Source organism: Fulmarus glacialis, unplaced genomic scaffold (assembly GCF_000690835.1).
Source record: "Fulmarus glacialis isolate BGI_N327 unplaced genomic scaffold, ASM69083v1 scaffold9854, whole genome shotgun sequence".
NCBI classification, from domain to species: domain Eukaryota; kingdom Metazoa; phylum Chordata; class Aves; order Procellariiformes; family Procellariidae; genus Fulmarus; species Fulmarus glacialis.
In genome coordinates this window covers 1-21,205 of record NW_009208678.1, presented here as the reverse complement: position 1 = coordinate 21,205, position 21,205 = coordinate 1, and the positions used below count along the sequence as shown (strand labels likewise).

Sequence of the window (21,205 nt, the reverse complement as noted above, 5' to 3'; positions counted from 1 at the left end):
GAGTGGGTTCCAAGAGCAGATACCACGCAGTGCCCATTTGTGGAATCGGCCTCTGGCACCGGACTCTACTTTTTAAGACTGGACCTTTTTTTTTTATGGCAGCTTACCCAGGAACTGTGTAAAAACAAAGCACAAAGTTCAAGCCGGAGAAGCATAAACCCCACTGTGTTGCATCAGGCTAGGAAGGTAGATACCACGTTTTTTAAGTCCTGTCATATCGGCAACGTTCTCGATGTTGTGGGTACGTCTATGCTAGGGCATTTTTGTGCTTGGGGACTGCAAGGGGTACCTTACTGCACCTGGATCAAAGATTGGAGCCTTTGTAATCTCCCAGGCTGTATCCACCTAATTCTCTGGAGTTGGCTTTTTTGTTTTTAATACAGAATACCCACAAATTGAATAAAGTACTACTAATACATTCATATTTGGACTGTCTGCTAGTTTTTTCTGTTTAGATCAATTACACTTACTACAATAAGTTCAGAGGGGAAAAAGTATCCACCTCGTTAAGACTGGAGGGGTAAGAGCACAAGCAATTCCTGTACGGACTGCAACACTTTTTCTCATGTTTGTTCCCCCTACAGCTGTAGTGTTTCGAAATGCAAATTAATTTTCAACTCCCTGCTGTCCTGTGGGTCACTCAGGCATAAAGAATTTCTCTTCTCACAGCTGCAGGCAGGGTAAAAAAGAAGGGAGACAGAAATTGTCTCTTTTCTTAACTGCAAAAGCTTGCACTGCCTGCTCAGCTCTCCCTTTCTGCAACTACTTCCCCCAAACAAGTAATTCTCCACGGGAACCCCATGTACCTCTTTGTAATGCTAACCCCGTACCCGGTAATCTTGAGTTCCAGCAATTCAGGGGGCAGATGGTGAAGCAATAACAGTGCCTGTTATGTTTGGAAATTTGCCCCAAATAGCTCAAAACTATTGGCCTTTAAAAGCATCAACTTGTGTTGAACGAGTTTGTGTAGCGGAGAACGCATCTGCAGGAAGTGGAATATTCTCTGCTCATCTGCAGTTTGGGTCAACTATTGCACTTCTGTCCAAGCTGCTGGATCCATCTTTTATGTTACACGGGTTTGTGCGTGTTTTTTTGAAACATTTAGGCACCTAAACCACACAGCCTTTCCACGATTTACAGAAGTGCTCCAGTGAATTCGGCACCGTTCGGTTTCCAAAATGGCTGATGTGTTTAGATGTGTGAAATTATGCAAACCCAACCAAGGAACAAAATAAATATAGGAGATACATGCAGATAAGTTTACTTATTTTGTACTGACATTCACAAGGCTAACCTGTGTTAACACTTGCATAAATACTATTTCATGTTTATATCACGCTCTTAATCTTCCAAGTACTTCTCAAGTATTAGAAACCTACCCTTGTGGCACCTCGGGGGCAGATACGGACCATTAGTTTGATTTTACAAGCGTGGAGATGGAAGGGGAGATATCAAGCAAGCTCCCCGAGGCCACCAGAAGTGTGTGAGAGATGGGGTTTGAGCTCACAGGTGCCCGGATCCAGCTCACCGGCCAGAACTTTGACTACAGCTTAGCTCTTCGATTGCCCAAGTCCTTTAGAGATGGATTTTGATTAACAAGTTACTACAAATTGTGAAACACTGGAAACGAAACTGGTTTTGGCATGTCTGAGGCCGACAGGTTTCAGTATCTCGCGAACCTCCTGAAAAAAAGGACAGCCAAATGAGATAACAGCCAGCAGGAGAGCAGGATGAATGGAAGGGTACGGCTAATATCACCCGTGAGCTCAAAGGGGCTGTCGAGGCACCACAGCCCCACTGAATTACTGCCCCAAAATGCAACTTTACCACCATTTTTGTCCCCCGTTTACACTGTCTGTGCGCAGAGCTGTGGCAAACGTGGACTCAGATGCAAGTGAAAGTGCTGAGACGGGCCAGTATTTCTTCACTGCGTAACATAAAACAAGCAGGAAATGACAAAGGATCGTGAGAAACAGACCGTCAGTTTGGGCTCCAACGTGCAAGGCAAATCAGTAAGAGTATGTGTCGAATCCTCCCCTTTGCTAATGATTTCTCAGGCACAAAAGTAAATCACTTGGGGAGGAGAAAAAGTTTCATGTATCTCTATGGCATGCAGCTTATAAACAACTTTTAAAGTTTCAAATAGTGGAAAAAATTTACTGATGAAAAACCACGTCCTCCCTATCTGTAGGCAGCTGTCTCCCAAACTCGTTCACGGGCACTGACAGACCTGTTACCATTTCTTGTTAACTAAATAAAATATTGTGTGTAGGATTTGCCCTTTCACAATGACTAGCCACGTACGATACAATTAGTTTCAGTCTTCTCAACAGGACCATAGCGCACAGAAAAATACTATTAAGGTGCAACAGGAAGATTTCCAGTTTCCTCAATACCTGCATTAGGTAGGACCCACTTTTTTTTTTTTAAACACCTATATTATGGTAGACAGAGTGAACCACCCTCCAGATACACCCATCTGCTTTAATGGGCTACAACGTTAATTGACGTTAGACCTGGATAACTGCTAGACACCCAAGAGTAAGGGAGATGAATCCTACTATAAAGGACCTGCCCAAAGTCACACAAGAAGCATCTTAGCAGAAAAGAGAATTGCAAACAAATCCTTCAAAACTCTGATTTATGTTCTAGTCATGAACTCCTTTAAAACTCCTTTAAAAACAGAGACAGAAGTAAAAGCAGGGTGCCAGGTCTGAACCTCCTTGGAGGTTTGAAACTTTTCAGTTCACATTCAAACTTGTCAGCTTGGATACTCTGAAAATACCTATTAAAAATACAAAAACGCCCCAAGGGTTCATTCACGTCTAATATAAACCTTCAGCCTCATCCAGAGCCAACATTCTCCTCAGCCCATTGTAATGGCTGTGGCCAATTTCATCATTCTGATCTAAATGTTACGGCTAACATACACGACCTACCTTTTTCGTGCAGCTTTTCAATAAGCCTTTGTATAAGAACAAGAAGTTGCTGCTTAAACAAATCTATTGATGTGGTTGCCAGCGTTCAAGTCATAACAATTCCGAGCATACTTGGGGAACTACACTCCAGGGTTGCTGTGCCGCCACATCACTATTTGCTGTTGGAACTGTAAAAGCCCAGGTAAAGCTTGAGGGTCTCTTTCTGACGGAAGCTCTGCAAATGCTAAAAGGTCTTTCTGAAGCGAAAATCTTGGAGCAAAGCAATTCCCTATCAAGGACATCATGAGCAAGGATTTCAGCTGGGCCTTCAGAACATAAATAGGAGGTTCTTGGATTTCAGGGGCTGCCTTGTGTTTCCAGTTAAAAGAAGTATTTAAAGAAAGGAAGGGAAAAAGCAACAATTTCGTAAATATTTATCACTTTCTACTTTTCAGCAAAGTTTGCTTTACTTCCTGTTTGTCATGTTCAATTCCATTCTCTAGCAGTAAGAGAGTGGAAACTGGTTAAATTTACCCACCAAGAGTTAAAACATCAAGAAAAACTAAAATTAATAAATATGTAAGACTCAGCTGTCCTGAATTGGCAAATCAAGGCTTCCTTCACAGATGGCGAAGATCCAAAGCCAGCCAGGCAGACTTTTATTATAATGAAAATTATTAGCTAGTAAAAGGGACTCCTCGCATTAATACGAGGAACCAAAGAGATGACATATAGATTACCAAACTTATGCTTGAGCTAAGGGGAACCAGATTTTTGCAGATCCCTGCCAAGATGCTGCCCGAGATCTCATTCCTTGTGTTTCTCTGTTCTGGTAACAGCGTTCTCCCTATACTCAAATCTGCAATAAATCGGCATCAAAGGCAACTACATCACTTAACTGCAGCCAGGGGATGGCTCGAAGGAAAGGATAACAGTGGAGGACCCAGCACAAGCTGTGAAGTCACCAGAAATCCCAAGGTGCTGTTAAGGAGCTTATCTGAAGAGCATTAACAACCAGCACAAGAGAATAAAACCATCCCTTGCCAACAGTCGTTGCTAGCGCCCAGCATGTAACAGGGTCAAGATCCCGTATCTGCTATAATTTGATCTTGCATGCAGTTCTGGAAAGTCTCAGCTTTCATCTTATTTTTTCTTTAATCCTACCCAACTTGTCCAAAATAATTGCTAATAAATTTGGGGAACTGGGAGGAATAGGAAGGACAGAGAGCAAGAACCAGGTGTGTTAGTAAACTTTGTTTTTCGTAGGCATTGACTTTTTCAGCAAGAAAAGCAATACCTCTTCCTGTTGATTACAGATAATTTGAAAAGGAGGTATAGATCCTTCAAGATGGGAAACTTTTAGATTAAAAATGAGTACCATTGCTAAATCCATCTTTTCCAATTATGGAAGCTGATGATGTATCAATGCAACAAATGCATCAAGAGGTACAAAAAATACCACTTGCTTTTAGTCTACACAATCCTCTGTCAACAGAGTTGACTGTATTGTATGGATTACCTCATGAAATGAGCACCTGATACCACCATTTTAGGGTACGCCAGGCTTAGCCTTGTGCTCTGCTCTGATCACCAAGAGAGAAATGATCATCTTTATCAAGTGCCAGGCAACAGGCAACATTTTCAGCATGGAAAAAGAACCGCCAGTATTTTATACCCCGTCCTCTGTAGTCCAAGCAATTCCAGCACATTATTCCCAGCAGCATTTCAATATAAAGTACATTGCAAGGTAACCCCTCGTCCACTGCAGCTTACAACTCCCTTACTCCCAGAAAAGCAATGTGGCTTTTCCCTGGTGCGCCGACCACGCGAGAGACCCGGCTGCATGGCTGCTAACCGACCCCAACCGACCGGTGAGCTCCCGAAGCCAGGGAGAAACAGCACCACCGCAACTGGAACACCAAATCTGCGACTGCCTGGCCTCCCCGTTCGCATTGCGGCTCCATCCAGCCCGCCTCAGTCCCTTGCGGAAAGCCGTAACCTCGGCCAGGAGCCTGCCCAGCTCTCCAATCCGTGCAACCAGGCACAAAGCTTCTGCTAACCACGTCGCTGCAGACTCCTACACTTGTCATAAATTCACGAGTTGTGGAGAGCTCCGTTTTGAAATATTCTGAGGCACAAACGAGGACATGGTACAGATGCTGCAATGCAGCATTTATTTAACCAGCTCCCACACTGAACAAACACATCCTCTGCAAGCACAATTCTTTCTAATTGGGGTCGAGCTAAATTTAAGTTCTATTTGGTTTCCTTTGACAGAGAAAAATTATGGGGGGAAAAAAGTCTCTCTACCTACAAAGGGAACAAGGCCTCTTCCCGAGTCAGGGATTATGCTGAATTTGCTGCATCTCACAGCTCCATAAAACAACCTAGGATGGCAGGTGTCAACAGCACCAAACCAGCTGGGAACATCTCTCAGGGCGATGAAGAAACAGCTACTCCCTGCTAAGCTTGGTCTGCTTCCAAATGACGCTTTGTTGGCAGGGGAAGTATTCAAAACCCAGAAGGAGCCAACAAATGAATAACGCCCTAAAATTAAATGGAGACGGGCCTCTTAAGGCAGGCTCCATTGGGTGGCTAGAGCCACTGGAGAAACATTGTGCAAACCAACATACTTGACGGGAGCATCACCACAACCTTTGCTAGATTTAGACCCAACAGAGAAGTCAAAGATCCCTCACATCACAACTGGTTTTACTCCTACAGGTACCCGCCCATAATTCAGTACTGACATGTGACAGAGAAGGGGAAGCGAAAGGACAGACCGCTGTTACCTTCACTGGAAGCAACACACCTATGTACACCCCAGCCCAGGGACCAGGAGCACCGTGGCTCCCAATTCCCGTTTTCCAAAGCAGCTTGGAACACAGATGATTTTGAAAAATACTCCTGTGACCTGCCTATGAGTCAGATCCTCATCAAAGAAACCGGACAATGATGCTTCTTTCCCCTCACTGCTATCCTGTCTACAAGGGCCTTTGGGAAAGGACTGTTTCACCCCATGTGGAGGTGTAACTCCTGCCACAGAAGGGCTCCATCATTGTTCGGAGAGCTCAAAGTGTCAGCACACTGCAACTGGAATTGAAAAAAAACCACAACCAAACCCAAAACCCAGGACACCGCCTGTCTCCAGGTGCCAGCCCAATAACCACCGCAATCCCCAACATGAATCACCAGGCATACAGAAAGATTTGAAGGTGCAGTACTCGCCCCTACCGCTGTTACTGTAAACATTTGTTAAAATCCTTACCTCCCTCCCTATCCCTGCTTACTTCTCGGATCCGTAGACACCAATTAAAAAAATGACAAACTGCACCCTCATCAAAAATGAAAAGGCAGCAGCAACACCAGCCTGCGTGCTCCACTTACCCAGCCACCCTCCCCTAAGGAGAAACTCCAGTAAACAGACATATTATACCCTGAAGTTCAGCAGACGCAAGTTCTGTCACGCCAGCCTGAGAGGAACCTTTCAGAAGAGAGAGCACCCTGCCCCGGCGCAAGACTGATCTCAAAAACTCAGGTAAACGAAGAGAAATGCTCTGCTAGTTCAGAACTCGGCGCGTGCTGAACGTAAAGCGTGCGTACGGAGCTTTGCAGGATCTTGCTCCCTAACAGTAAGACGGGTCACGTTTCTGTATCGCTTTCCTCCCATACATCTCATGCCAATTTATTCTCCTTTTGCAAGAGGCGCAATGGATGCAGAGTGAGGGTGGTTACTTGCTGAGCCCACAGAAAGACAACGTACTGCAGTAGATAAAACATTTCCTCTGTGTTTGTAAATTCCCTTCTGGGGATGCAGACACGCAACAGCAAATGCAGTCTTCTAGCTAAGCAATCTGAGCCGGCTGCCTCAACAGAGTGTTTAGTAAAAAAGAGTTAGACCTATTTTAGTTTTTTCCTTATCCCTTTTATTCTCCCGGTCTGCTCCTCTCTCACCATTTCCTATCTAAAAGACCAGCAAAGTTTCAGACGTTCATGACTGCAAAATTGGGACTGCTCGTGTTGTTTCACAGCGAATTCTTGAGAATTTAGGCTTTGTCAGCTTCCCAAAGGTGATAATTAATAAAATTCTTAACGTAACTCCAGTTTGGTTCAATATCGCATTTCTGAGGAGCACGTGACTGCCTTGCAATTCATTTCAAACACCGTGGTCGGTGTCATTTTCTCCTTCAGTCCTGCTACATCTTTTGGGTATTGGACAGCAACCCATCAAAACTAGCATTAACCTAAACAAATCTATGAATGTATTGCGTTCGTTTTTGTTTTTCTGAACTGAGGTATTTTGTGTTGTAATCCTGAAGCATTAACCAGTAGGTACCATGCATGGTTCTCCGTGCTCCTATAAAAATACTTGCTTATGTTCTGGTTATGAGGTGAAGGAGCAGGACTGCATCTTTGCTCTATCTAACTCAACTGAGGGTCTCCTGTGATATCTCTGTCCCCTTCCAGCAGATCAGCACTGCAGTTGGCTCCAAGACTGAGGAACGTTAATGCTACAGAATGAGGGAATCTTAAAATGCTGTGCATGCACGGAGCTTGATTCACAGGAACCCAGAAATGTCTCCACAAACCAATCCCGGGGATTACGTCACTTGGAATACAGGTCAGAGAGCTGAATCACACGGAAAAAAAACAATCCTGCTGTGTGAAATGGAGACATGCCCCTGTTAGCAACATTCAATTTGGATCTGCTTCACTCCAGGGAGTTAGGAAAGAGTTATTAAATCAAGGGTGAAAGCAACTGGTAACTTCTCAGATGAAGAGACCTCATTAGCACAGCTCAGTCACAGTCACTCGGCTGCACGTGATGGGAGGGGAGTGACCAGAACAAGAAGTGAGCTCCTAGAGACTGTCAAACAGGAGCCTCCAGTGCAGTTAGAAGAGTTTAGTGCAGCTCAGGATGTGTCTTTCATTGCTAAATGAAATGCGCACCCCTTAAAGCCAGGGGAAGAAGTCAGCGCAGAGGGCAGGGAAAAGCTTTAATTATTGCTGACTTGTGCCTAACTAAAATGGACAGGAGGAGGGCTGGGGATAAAAGAGAATTCTCTCTTTCCCGTTAATGAGCTCACTCTGCTGGCATGTCTCCTGCCCTCCAAGATTGCTCCCACAGCATGAATATAAAACCAGCTCACTAGCTACGCAGCGGTGTAAATTACCTACTCCTGATGCAGTTCTTACATGGGTTACTGTGTGTTTCTGTCTCCAAACCATCCAGTTTCTGGCTCTCTGATGCTTTTCAAGCCCCAGCAATAAAGATCTCTACTGGTTCCAATTAACAAGCCAATGAGCCTTGCCACAGTCCTGATTCCATAAGAACAAGCTCATATTATTCACCAACTGGTAGTAAAACACTTCATGTCAGGCAAGGGAGAGCACATTGCTGTCACCAACTGAATCGGTTGGAAAAAGTGCACGAAACAGCTCCCCACCCTTCACCATCCCTTTTCCAAAAGGCACTCACACGAACAAGGAGTCTGAAGTACCACTGAAAACACATTTAACAGAGAAACTCCTTTCCTACCCCACAAGTCACGTCACTTCTCCTTCAGCCTGCACGCAAAAGCTGGGAGACATCAGATTAAAAACTTTGGCATAAAAGGTCTACTGCAAAATCTACTGCATTAGGCGAGGAGCAAAAATATGAAACAGATCAACAAGCTGACATAGCCAGACAGTGATGCTACACCCGTCACTAATTTCCTGACGGCTTTAACTCCTGGGCAAACTGGCTGCAGCCCATGGCTGCTCCATGCTGCTTTTCTAAATAACCCTCAGCATGGGCCATTTATGGGAATGACCTCGGCTAGTGAACCGTGAAAGAATTCAAGTCCTCCGTTTGCTACTCGGCAATGCAGGTACCTCCATGATTTCGCAGCCTAGATTGGAGATGTCACAGCGAGAGGGTAGGAAAGAGCACATGAAATGAAAGTTCATCCGAGGAAGAGTAGTAACAATGGTGTAATTTTTTCTCGGAATGGACAGCTCTTCTCTGCTACCTGCCTAAACTGCTGATGGGCAGGCGAAAGGGACCGAGAAGAGCTACACAAAACTCACCGTGACAAACTGAGAGAAAAGCAAGCTGTGACAAAACATAATATCCAGTTAATTCCTGTAAATTTGGTGAAATCAAAGGAAAAGGCAGCTGAAGGATTTACACTGCAAATTGTGCTAGAATCATACAAAGGTACTGAGTTAGAGAAATGTATGGATTTAACATACCAGTTAATTATTCATTGACACTGACACACAAATAAAGTTTATTTCCCTGCAAAAAAAAAAATTAATATTTTTTCGAAGACTTCAAGAGGTTGAGAACTCATCTTCAGTAGTTCCATCCACCTTCAGTGCTCCCACGTCGAGCCATGATGCTTCTTACTAGCATTAGCCTCAATTTGTCTTTCAGCCATCGATTTTTGTTACACATTTCTCCGCTAGCACAACTAGCCGTTTGCTAGACAGGATCACCCTGAAATAAGCTTCCCAACAGAGGAAGAACTCAAGAATGGATTGTTTCTTACCGTCATGGCCAGAGTTGAGGAGATGCTCTCCCAGGTCACAGCCGAACACCCTTTCCTTCAGGATCCCCCGCTGTTTCAGTTTCTGTTTCGTTGGGCGCGACTTCATGAATGTACGAAGGAAGGTGATGAGCTTGCCGTGTTTTTTCGACACTGCACAACAAAATAAAAAAGCCACTTCATTTTAGATTTGGCTCAGTTAGGCAAGGCCAAGCATAACACGTTCTACAGAGCACGTAAGAACTGTAGTAACATTAATATCAATTATTTACAGAAACAGATTTTCCAAGGTCCGATACTAAACAGAGACTTGGCTTTTGTTCTAATTCTTGGCTAGTGCAGAAATAACAGGAGACAGCTGTAATGGAAGAATTTAACACAAAGACACGTTTATCTGCAAAGCAGCTTCAGGTGGGAGTGTACTAAAGGACTGTCACGGCAGATTGGATGGTGGGCAGCACCCGAGCGCTACGATTTTCATCTCTGGAAAAATGAACAAGGCTAAACTTACAAAACCAGTAATCTCATGTACATTGACAAACACTCTACATAGTCTACATGCAGAAATAAATGCTTTCATTCCAGTAGTCTTAGGCGCCTCCAGAACAAACGGATGACTAGTAATAGCTGAACTCGGAGGACATTTAGCTCTAAGTGCTGCAGACTGCCCTTCCAGCACACCTGCAATTTTAACGAACCTCGCTGCAGCTGTGGAGGTACAGTCCATTCCAGGGCATTATTCGCTCCCTGAGCCTTCTCCAGCCTTTGCAAGATAAAAGCATTACTGCCTTTGTTGTATTTAATAGAAAACTAAGGCAGCTGATTTGAAGAGATGCCGTTTATCCCCTCCAGAATAAATACAAAAAGTCTACAAAGAGACGAGAACATGGTGCAGGAGCCGTCCCTCCACACCTCCTGCTCCGTTTCTCTGCGCGATGCTGCATGGTCTCTCTGTTACGCTGGTGAAGCCCGTCACTCTGTTAAAACCATCCCGTCCCGCTAAGGAGCATAATCCACAGCTGAACAAAATGGAGAGTGACACAGGGCAGAAGCGGGTGACACAAATAAACCGAGGCAAATCGGGAGGAGAGGCCGAGCACAGGTTTGAATGGGAAGCAGAACAATACCCTTGGTCAAGTTTTCTTCCTGAGGCCCACTCTGAAAGCAAAAGGGCTCCGGCCTCCCCAACAAAAGTGCCATTGTGTACACGATTTAAAAGCAGTTTAACTTCAACAGAAGAGCTCTATTGAAAAGAACAAATCACTAGGTATAAAAGGCTGTGCTTTGTGAGGAAGCCTTTACGGCTCCAGGAAGCTGTAAAGGCTGCTGCAGCACCGCAAGGCAATACCAGCAATCACTCTCCCCTGCTCCTCTCTCAGATCCCAGAGAGGAGAGACAACCGTGTATTTCACCTGCATTAAAACCGTAAGGACTGTAATTGAATTTCAGCCTAGTAACGCTGTTTTGAACAAACAACAAAAGCCATGAAGACCGCTGGCGAGAAAGGCGCACCTCTTCAGCGTGACTACTGCTCGCTGACACGCACAACTTGAGATTCAGTGAGCAGCCTCGGAAGCTGGGACTCGGCAGAAGAGAGATTTATGCAGTAATGCTTCATACAGGCAGACAGGGTATTCTTCAATAAGACAACATGAAGAACCTTGTCCCAAGAACAAGGTTATACCACGCTATGCTTCATGATGTTTTAATCCCTTTAAACAGCTGAGTATTTTTCCTTCTATTTTACCAGGTATTGATGCAGTCCCCCTATTTATAATAAACCTGATTCCAATGACCTTAACATATTTCTATCTACGTGAGCAGAGTTCTGCTTTTGGATAAAATCCCTTTTACCAGCGTGACACCACACCGATCTGCAGCAGCCAAGTACATCTGAATACCTGAAATCCTAAAATCTCCCACAAAATCCATGTCTGCATTCTCAACAATCAAAGCCAAATCATTTAACCAAATGCAGAAGCACTGAGCATGACAAACTGTGGCTATGGGGGCTTTAATTAAAGGAATGTTTTCAGTTTGACAGGGTTTTTTAATTACACACAATAAATGAACAGATTGTGCTGACATGCCAAACAAAGTTAGGATAGATTTTGGTTGTATCCATCATCACAGCAAAGTAACGGCTCATTTATCATCTCCTATCAGCCCCGCTCAAGAATAAATGGAGACAGAGTCTCATCCTGACTCGTGTGGAATTTCAAAGGGTTAGCACCCTCGGGCTCCTGTGACAACGCTATTGGAGGTGATAGACCTGAGACAGATGCTTTTACAACACTCAAATAAACAGACAAATAAAGCAATTACTAATACGCATGTATTCATTTGAATCATTTCACAGACTCCGTATACAGTTCTTCGTCAAGCATCTTGCTTGACTTAAATGAAAAATGAGTCCATCAGATAATGGATTTAATATGGAGAAAAATGCATCCAAATCCAGTACTGCAGAAATTCTACTAATGCTGGTGACCAGGTCAGCAAGTGACTTTTGGGTGTCACCTCAGGCATTAAAAACAGAAAAAGGTACAATAGATACACTTCCATGACCCAAGGATGTACTTCGCTTGGTATTGATACTTATTTACATCACTAACCAGAAAGGAGACCCGAGTTTTTAAAACACAATGAATCTACTCAGCCTTTAAGCCACTCAGTACAGGTTAAAATCATTCTCTTGTTTTCTGCATCATTAAGTAGACTCCTGCAAACACACTCCCATAGTGTACCAGTGCCCCAGTCCAAGACACTGTCAGGGCAATGCCCGAGCAGTTAAGTAACCAGAAATTCACTTATCAACGGCCTTGTTGAAGCATTTCCATGGTTCCTTGGTTAAACACAGCTTCCCGCACCTCTCTTCTCTGACTCGCTGCCTACTCTGTACGAGAGTTTCTCAGGTTAAACCAACTTCAGAGTTTTATACCTACGCAAGAATGATTCACTGATAGGAGTTAGGCTTCTCCTGGGTGGGGGAGGAAAGAGAAGAGCGAGAAAAATCCAAGCAGTCATCCCTTTGCTGACAGGTTATGAAGAAGAACAAAAAAGCAAGTAGGTGTCTGATGAGGATGAGCTACCCTTAAAAGCTGCGAGAGCTCAGGAGGCTGTCAGGTATGCTGTCTTTCTGCCAACAGCAGTAAAAGGTGAAATGCTTTCTATCCTGCTTCCAAGTCCTCTGGCACCATTTGACCCTCGAACCGGCAATGCATCCTGAGAGAGATTTAATTTCTGATGCATTCCGGTTTAGATGAAGCCAGCACAGCAGCCCCAGTTTCTGGATAAGCACCAATGCCAAGGTTGCTACCAAGAATCCCGCAGAATGAATGTTTTCTGCTCCAAAACCGTGGTCCCAAACCTTTGCTGTCCCACTGGTGACAGTATGGGCAATAGCAAGCAGTGCTCTCCGGCTGCGGTGCAAGCCGTGGTCCTATGCTCCCACACCCATTTGCCGATCTTGAAAAACCCAGAATTAGTGAATGCAAGGAAATTATGGAATCAAGGCATGGGGTTCAGACCAGAAACAAATGTAAAATTGTTACAAACTAAGGAGATGTGAATAAAACTAATTAGCCCTTTTCCACCTTCCTCTGCTGTCCCACCAATGAAGTGTAGATATGATAAATCCGAACCATTCAGTTTGTGTCTCCACATGAGGTGTTCAGGTTGACAAGTGACATAGAAATAAATTCAGACGATAAAGCAGCATTACTACCAGACAATTTTACATGGTTGCTACAGTCAGAGATGCTGCTGAATTACCAACTGAAAGGCAAACAAAACTGAACAAAACCCCTAATACTTACCCATATTACTTTCCACCTCAGATTTAACCGCTAGAAAACAAATTGTTTACCAAGAAACAGAGGCTCTCCTAGAAGGAGCAGGGACTAATTTTCCTCAGAAAGGCAGGTTTGGCTAAATAGCCTGCCCTGAACAAGCAAAGACAAATTCTCCATCTAGCATACTGACACTGGCTGAAAAAACAACCCACAACAATCCAAACCTCAAGAAAAAAACCCACCTGAGGTTGGACTACTTGTGAAGTTTTGCTGGCACGAGTGTGTTAAAAAATATCACACCCTTAGCTGACATAACTATGCTGGCCAAAGCCTTTATACGGCGGGAAGGGAGGGAAGAAAAAGGAATACTTGTGCCAGGAGTTTATTGTGGTTTTGGGAAACTGCCATACACTGCACCTCCCCGAGGAACATTTATCAGTCAAACCATGCCATTGATGCTACACCACCAAGCTTTTGTAGTATAAGCGAGGCCCAAAATTCCCCTGACGTTGATAAAAACTATTAAATAACAATTACTTCATTAAAAGCAGGGCTTGTTCACCCTAATGCCGCAGACTGAAAAGGCACTTCAGGATATACGTTATGCAGCCTGTCTACTGGAGAAACAGTGTCCGCCATCAGCTGATTCAAAGTAGTTTCATGGTGTTGTTCAGCACAACATGCTTTCCCTGGGTTACTTTGGGAACCCACTGAAAGCTCAAGGGGATCTCTTGGGATATGCTGAGGTCTCCTGCATCTTCCTCCGACCCGCTCCCCTCAGGGGCCATCGTGGGCACTCCTGTTGCGTTCCTACACCTTCCCGTGGGCTTGCACTGCGAGCTAAGTCACCGCAGCGACCCAGATTAAAAATAATCAGCTGGTTGATGCTCTTAGAGCAGAAGAGCATGAGCAGCGGTGGCAGCCCCAGCGAGGGGGCGGCGGAGCAGGAAAGCGGACCTTCTCCGGCTGAGCTCCCTGCCAAAGCCAACACGCTGCAAAACGATACCCTCGGCCTGCTGGCAACCGAGCCGAATTCCCTGAGGCACAACCAAGCCTCGGAGCGCCAACTTCTGATCCCTCCTGCGCCTGTACAGGTTTGACAGGGATGCAATTACTCTGGATTTACACCCGTAAGATTAGAGCACTGTCCAACGATACAATGTGTCTCAGCCCAAACTGCAGAAGTATCATGTCTGGGTCATAAAACTCTTCCTGAGACCACTTCTAAAATGTAATATTTAATTACAATTGCCCAAAGCGTTGGCAACAAAAGGAAAGGTAGGATGGAAAAGAGCACTGGCTCCTGACTCCTTGGCTTTGAATGACGGCGACCAAACAGGACAAGCCTTTTAATAAATGCAGCCTTACTGTGTCCCCAAAATTATTTTGTGCATGCATTTTCTTTCCCTTTTCAGTACGAAAAACCCCACGATGCAAAGGCTCTGAGAACAGAACACAATGCAGTCAACCTTGCAGCCCTGGACAGCGTCTCCCATCTTACACACCCTGCCTCTTCAAAGACCAGGGGAAACGAACAACAGAAAAGCAAACGTTAACAGATTTCAAGCCTTGCACATCTATGTGGACAAAAAAAGGTAAGTGCTCGTTCAGCGGACATCCAGGCGTACGGTGACCCAGCAATGTATTTTGATGGCATCTTCCTACAGGACATCCTCACAAACCCACCGCCTGTCCCCCTGCAGCCTTATTAGACTTTGCCAAGGGAAAACAAACCCATGCTAAGCAAATAAAGAGCACCTGCTTTATCTCCTGTTGCTATCGCTAATATTTTGGTTTTGAACTCACGCCTAGACAAAATCCTCTTGGCAGCATTGGCGACAGCAGCATGTTTTCTAACACAGGGTTAGCAAGCTTCGACTCTAAGAGAAAATCTTGGGGGGGTGTATGCTGACCCACATTCCTAGCACATGGCCGGTGTGTTTGTTTCTCTTATTATTAACAGGGATTTTATACGCTACGGAACCCAGCTGTGCCCTGCTGCGAGGAGAGCGTTGTGCAAAGGTCAAAAGCAAGAACACGTGTGGCTGCAGAGTTTAAAATATATAAACAAACTGCGATATCCAGTCACAAAATCCAAGATGAAAAAAGGTGTGGGAATGTCGTAAAAAAAGCACAGCTAGGTATTACAAACCAAAAGCGAAATCCATCCTCTCTGAAGAGAGATTCACAGCAAGTCAAGCTAAAATTTTTCCAGGCTATTAGCCCCTCAAGACCCATTCTCCTCTAAAATTAAACTCTACTGCGGGGAGAGAAAGAGCAGCAACAGACTCTTTTGAAGAAAGAGCAGTACCAGGAGTCAGGAGATGAGACGCCGGGTTTGGTTTTGCCACGTATTTCCTATGCTCCTGGTTCTGCAACCACTCAGGAATATGTTTAACTGTGTGAGTGGACTGAGTTCAGCTGGTTCCGCACACAGCACCAGTTATCTCGGCCCCTCCTTAAAACCTCCATAAATATTTTTAATATCCATCCCTTCACACTTAGAAAGACATGCTCTGCGGACCCACATCTCACTGAAGAGAAATTATACAAAGCCAAGAACTGAGTCACATCTCCCAGTTCTCTGTCATGTTCCTTAGCAACAAGACATTTTACTCCTTTCCTCCTGCCACAGCAGATTCTATTTTGGAAGCTAATTTACACAGCCCTAAAAATCCAACCAGAATCTGGAACCACGCACCACCAAGCACCGTCCTTTAGTCCTTGAATAGGACGCTGGTTTTGAAGGAGGACCAACCAGCACCACATCAATAATTGCACTAATCTCTACACTGGGCTCCCTCGTTGGTCATAAAGATTTTCAGAAAGAGATTTAAAAATTCCATAGATGTGAGAGTTTAAAAATATCCTTCTATCTCCAATAACCTTCATAAATGTGTACTTACTGATTTGGTCTATAAAGAAAAAAAAAAAAAGATAAAAATGCTGCGTGCTTTTTGATGCTGCAGGATTTATCTTGTGCCAGGCTGACATCAGTTAAGGCTGGCCTCTGAAGTCATGAAATACGTTAAAGGTGATTAATTTCAGTGTCATTAGATAAAAACCATTAAAATTAACTATGATGACAAGAACCAGCCAGAATAAGCACTATAAGCAGTATTTCCAGCTATGACAAGAACACCATACACACAGAGAGTAAAGTAGGTCATTAAAACTGGTAAGTGATGTTGCTGTTCTTATTTACAAAGCCCAGTAATAAGAAAGCCGCGCTTATTCTTGTATCTGCCCAGGCTTCTGGAGCCATCCTTTGGGCAGTGTCTGTAGGCGATAGTCCCAACAAAACTGCAACTCTTCCTTGTCCTTGCCAACCTCAGCCTTTGGCTCAAGCTGGAGTACCGGCTTATTTTGGTTAGCATAGGAACATCTGGCATCAGAGATCTACCAGCTTGGCAACTCACTCGGAGCGTTTTCATGCCCAGATTATACAACCACCTCTGTCAGCTTCCGCTGCATTTGGGTCTCATTAGTCCTCTTCCAGAGAGAGAAGACTGCAAATTCAAAAGCTAACAGCATATCTGACCAGCAGCATTGACTGCTTTCAACGTTATTTATTTGACTGAACACGCACATCTGTAATGATACGCACAAGGATTATCTACGGTTTGAACTGTCTGGCGGTTTCTTTATGTCAATGAGAAAACGTGTATGAGAACCATGAACTATTTACAATGACAAAACTGCTTCCATGCTCTTCATTGCCAAATTCGTTATTTATAATTGGATAAGAACAATAACTGCAAGGTTAGCTAGGTGCGTAAGTATGTCTCTTACCCTCAGATAGCAGTGTCTGGTACCAAGAAATCTGTGATACCTTCCAGGCCAAAGATATGCCCGATCTTTTCACAGATTCTAAGGCCATAAGGGAGCATTAAGATACTATGACCTGACCTCCTGAACAAACAGAGCACAGGACATCTCTGAATTAATTCCCTGAAGTACAGCATACCTACCCTGAGGGAAGCAGTATATGGTTAGGAGATATAAATCAGTTAGCTGGAGGCTAACTGAGAAAGGAGAGGGGTTTCAAAGGTACAAGGGCTGACAAGGTCAATCTATTAATTCTATTAACATGTTTGAATCGTAGCTGGAAAAAAAAGCAGCGCTGACTAATACAGTCTTAGTGACAATGCAGCAGGGAAGGGCTTTGGTTAGGTAACACAGGGGCCTCAAGGGCTTGCAATCGGAGGTGAGGAAATAATAATAGATGGGGCTGTAGTTCAAAGGAAACAAGTTATCAGAGGCCAAAACTGGGAAACACGTGGGAGTTTAAAACAAAACAATAGAGATGAGGGCTCTCAGCACCCAAGGCAGTAGCGTCAGCAGCTCAGGTGACATGAAAGAGGTCACAAGGCCAGCAGCGGGACTGGGAGACAAGGGGAGCAAACTGGGAAATGTAGAGCTAGAAGAAAAATAGCAAGAGAGGCACCTGCAATATCTTTTTTCTCTACATTTTGCTAAACCTCTATGTGTTTTAGCAGAGTTTAATGCAGTCCTTTTGCTTATCTCGCTTACCTTGGAGATTAACCATCCTCTTGAAAAATAATGTTCTGACTCAGGTAACTGTATCACTAGCACAGCTAATCATCAGACCTGTCCGTCAGGGAGACAGTGTTAGTCTTTCACCCATGTTCACTTCGGGATATGATCATTTGACCTTGCGTGCCCAAGCACACACCACGCCAAAATGTGCTGAGGCCTTCACGTAACACTGAATTTGCACTGAAGAGAATGTAACGTGAATGTATCTCTCATACTTACACAATTCCTATAGTTTGATAAGAAAACCTATTTTAGAACAGCCCCAAAGGTGATGCACTGTGTCCCATGAAAAGTGTTACTGGTTTGCAGATTTCTTATCTTGAACCTCCAGTGGTGCAGTAGCATTAAGGACAACCAGGTAAGCATCAACATCAACCAGGTAATGTGTTAGATACTCTCCAGATTCTTGCAAATAAGGAAGAGAGGGGAGAACAATCAAGAGCCAAGATGCCACCTAACCCATGAAGTGACACCAGCACAGGTTCAACTGTACCTCAGCCATCACCTCGCCCAGAGAGGTGGTAGGTGCCCCATCCCTGGAAACATTCAAGGTCAGGTTGGACGGGGCTCTGAGCAACCTGGTCTAGTTGAAGATATCCCTGCCCATGGCAGGGGGTTGGACTAGCTGACCTTTAAAGGTCCCTTCCAATCCAAACTATTTTATGATTCTGTGATCTCTGCCAGAAGTTTCTCCGGCTCAACAGTCTCCGGTGATGAAAATGCCACACATTCTCTGTCGGTAATTACTTGAGCTGCTAGCTATCCTTAGAGATGGAGTTTCTTAATGGCTGACCTCAACCTCCCTTCACTACGATCTAAACCAAATGTTTATTGTCCTGTCTACAGCAGCCATGGCTTCAGAGAAGTCAAGAATCGACTTGTTCTCAAACTCATACTTATTTGAAGGCAAACTGCCTGTGCCCTCCCTTACTCAAACACCGGCTGTATGCTGCACGCAGTATCCTTCCTTGATCGAAAGGCTTCAGAAGAGTCTAAATGAAGTTGCAGCACGGCTGCTCCAGCCTCACCCACGCTATTTCTACTTCTGCTACAAATGGTAGCAGTGCCGCAGGAGATTTTCCAAAAACTTGACAGCAACGCAAGCCAACCCTGAATAACATCAAGTACATCGGACACATGCATGGAGCCCAGAGCTTTCATGAGTCATTCAAACACAAATAACGCTTCAGCCCCATCCTGACATCAGCCAAACCAGGAGAACCGGAGTGACTGCGGCAGTCAAGTCACTCCAGTTTTGCATGGCAGCACGCTCCAGCTTGGGTGGTGGGAGGAGGCAAGCAATGAAAAAAGATCTGACATGAATCAACAAACAAGAAGACTTGAATAATTAGGAGTTTGGCAGATGAAGCCCAATCCTGGAGCGGGAGGGTGTTTGCTCTTATGCAAGGCCTTGGGAAGACACTGGGAAGGAACGTTTTTATTCCATCAGGAAGGGACATGAGCAATCCCTCTGGAATAAGGAGGAGACTCGGGTCAAAGCACAGTACCTCCCTTTCCTTAAACCACAGGGCACAGCCGTTACTTCAATCCTCAGCGTATCAGACTCTTCTGAAGTATGCGGTACTCCCAGTATGACAAGCCACATTGCTCCTGCTCTCCCAATCCCTTCACAGCAGATGCCTATCCCCATTTTCACTAGCCAGAGGGCAGCTGTTTACAATGCAGACCAGTTGCTTTCAAATTACAGCAACCTACTCTTCCAAGATCGATATCGGTCTGGTTCTTTTTCTATTTACAACCCCGACCTTCTACATTGTTTATACCTTAGCTATTAACACCTGCAATAAGCCCTGGATGATTATGCCTTTGGAAGCAAAATTTCCACTCACCTGGAGCGGAAACAATATTGAAGACAACGGACATGAGCCTCATTCACGTTACAGTCACTTCATACAGCACCGGCAGGATACAAGAGCTTTAAAGAGGATGAAAATGACATCTTCCCATCCATCCTCCTTACACAGCCAAAGAAGTGTAAAAAAGCTTTACTGAAAATGAAAATTGGGCCCAATACATTTAGGGATTTGCGATGAACTAAATCTGCTTTCTAAGACTTAGGAATGCAGATATTGTATTGTTTTGCCTGCTTTATTCTTTTCCTTTATCTTACCAGTCCAGAGCTTTGATTTCAAATGAGACTCTTTCATCATGTCTGTGTGGTGCCCAGAACAAAGGAGGTCAGGGAAGAGTGGAAAGGGAAGGCCTCCTGTCTTCCCTGTCATAAATAATAAGATCCTGCAGGGCATTTAGTCCTTAAAATGGACTATAGCTTCCAGGAGGTTTTCTGAACAAATATGAACAGACGAGCCATGGCTACTTGCACAGTGTCTACTATGATCACGGTAACTACTCTCCCTGGGAATTTTATTTTTCAGAGTGTGCATTCACTGCCCCGGGGCTCCGGCAAACAAAGGACTAGCATTTTTAAACAGGAAGCCCCCTTCTTCTGCACAACAGCATCAATAATATTAATGCTTAGGAATGCATCCGCCAGTGCCAGTCTGGGGAGGGAGGGAAAACAAAAAGATAAAGTGATATGCAAAAACCTATTGAAATTCAAATTCTAGACATTCCCATCTGTCAGCTGCCTCTTTGGGAGCTAGGTATGAAATCTGAGCAAGAAGCGCCGACCTCACATCTCTGCAACCCCAAGGACTGCGGCGGGAGGGGGCCTGCAAGCTGAAATTCCTTCTCCTCTGGGATTTGGGTGGGAATCCTCACACAAATCACGCCAGACATGAAAGAGGCTCCCTTTAACAGCTCCGGCTTGCTACACACCCTAGGGCTAAGTCCAATAAAACAGTTTACAACTACGGACCTAGTGAGTAGAAAGGCGCAACAGAAATCCGAAGTCAGAGATTAGTAAAAGGGAAACAGAAGTAAAACAATTAGCGGGGGGGAAGGGGGGAAAGTATGCGGCTTTAATCAGTCTTCGGTTGGCCAACCACCAAGGCAGGCAACCTGCCCAAGGGCACAGATCCCTGAGGATCTTCTCTCACAGCAGAAACAAACGGGTCTGCAGCCAGGGTGTCGGATGAGAGAGCGTCATTGGAAATTATTGAGAATCAGGTATTTTTTCATCCGGCTAAACACATGATCTCAGGCTACCCCTCTACAGCAGAAGTCATTTGAGAGCCTCGATTGCATTGCCCCCGTACAAGATCAGTTCTGCTCGGGGCACGAGGTCCCGCGCCACAGGCACCCGTGGGCAGGACAGCTCACGGCACAGCCTGGCACCGCTGCGCCCAGCTGGGGGGTCTTAACTCCAGCATGTGCCAGAAAAGAAAAATCCTCCTTCAAAAGACATTAATTCTCCAAAACCGCAAATTAAACAGCCGGCAAGTTACTAAGCAACAAGTGGGCTCAGGAACCTAAAAAT

At 44.7% G+C, this 21,205-nt stretch overlaps 1 protein-coding gene across 1 annotated transcript in view; it reads right to left on the bottom strand.

Annotated features, from left to right (window-relative positions):
• Positions 1 to 9,596, bottom strand: part of LOC104075904 (rho GTPase-activating protein 32-like) — a gene marked incomplete at its 3' end in the record, with an annotated part of 31,390 nt that extends 21,794 nt beyond the window's left edge. Inside the window, exon 1 of the mRNA XM_009576570.1 lies at positions 9,455 to 9,596. Within this exon, the coding sequence (XP_009574865.1) occupies positions 9,455 to 9,560 (106 nt within the window). The remainder of the gene's footprint in view (positions 1 to 9,454) is intronic.
• Between the last annotated feature and the right edge of the window lie 11,609 nt (positions 9,597 to 21,205).